This window comes from Corvus brachyrhynchos, unplaced genomic scaffold (assembly GCF_000691975.1).
Source record: "Corvus brachyrhynchos isolate BGI_N302 unplaced genomic scaffold, ASM69197v1 scaffold158, whole genome shotgun sequence".
NCBI lineage: Eukaryota > Metazoa > Chordata > Aves > Passeriformes > Corvidae > Corvus > Corvus brachyrhynchos.
Window position 1 is genome coordinate 588,756 of NW_008239756.1, and position 614 is coordinate 589,369.

Genomic DNA, 614 nt, shown 5'->3' on the forward strand with positions numbered 1-614 from the left:
TGCACCCCGTGTGGGGCAGGGAGGGGGGACACTGGCACGGCTGCTCCTGCGGGCAGTGCCCAGCGCCCCCGAGATCGACCTGGCGGAGTCGCTGGTGGCCGATAACTGTGTGACCCTGGCCTGGAGGATGCCCGACGAGGACAGCAAGATCGACCACTACGTGCTGGAGTATCGCAGGACCAACTTTGAGGGGCCGCCCCGTGCCAAGGAGGACCAGCCCTGGATGGTCATCGAGGGCATCAAGGGCACCGAGTACACCCTCACTGGTGAGGGCACGGGGGCAAAACAGGCCCCAGGCGGGCACCAGGGCTGTCCCAGGCTCTGTAGGGAACACGGGGGTGGCAGTGCCCTCCTTGTGCCCCACGCTGTGCCCCCGCTGTGCCCCCAGGGCTGAAGTTTGACATGAAGTACATGAATTTCCGGGTGCGGGCGTGTAACAAGGCCGTGGCGGGGGAGGTTTCCGAGCCGGTCACTTTGGAGACCAAAGGTGGGTCCGGGGGTGTGGCAGGTGCCCGTGTCCCCCTGTGCCACCCCCGGGCACGGGCTGACAGGGGCCGTCCCCAGCGTTCATGTTCCGGCTGGACGCCCGCACGTGCCACCAGAACCTGCGGGGG

General features: G+C 67.8%; 1 protein-coding gene across 1 annotated transcript in view; it reads left to right on the forward strand.

Annotated features, from left to right (window-relative positions):
* Window positions 1-7: 7 nt before the first annotated feature.
* FSD1 (fibronectin type III and SPRY domain containing 1) overlaps window positions 8-614 on the forward strand; it is a gene marked incomplete at both ends in the record, with an annotated part of 1,256 nt that continues 649 nt past the window's right edge. The window contains 3 exons of the mRNA XM_017742466.1: window positions 8-266; window positions 389-487; window positions 565-614. Coding sequence (XP_017597955.1) covers window positions 8-266; window positions 389-487; window positions 565-614 — 408 coding nt within the window. The remainder of the gene's footprint in view (window positions 267-388; window positions 488-564) is intronic.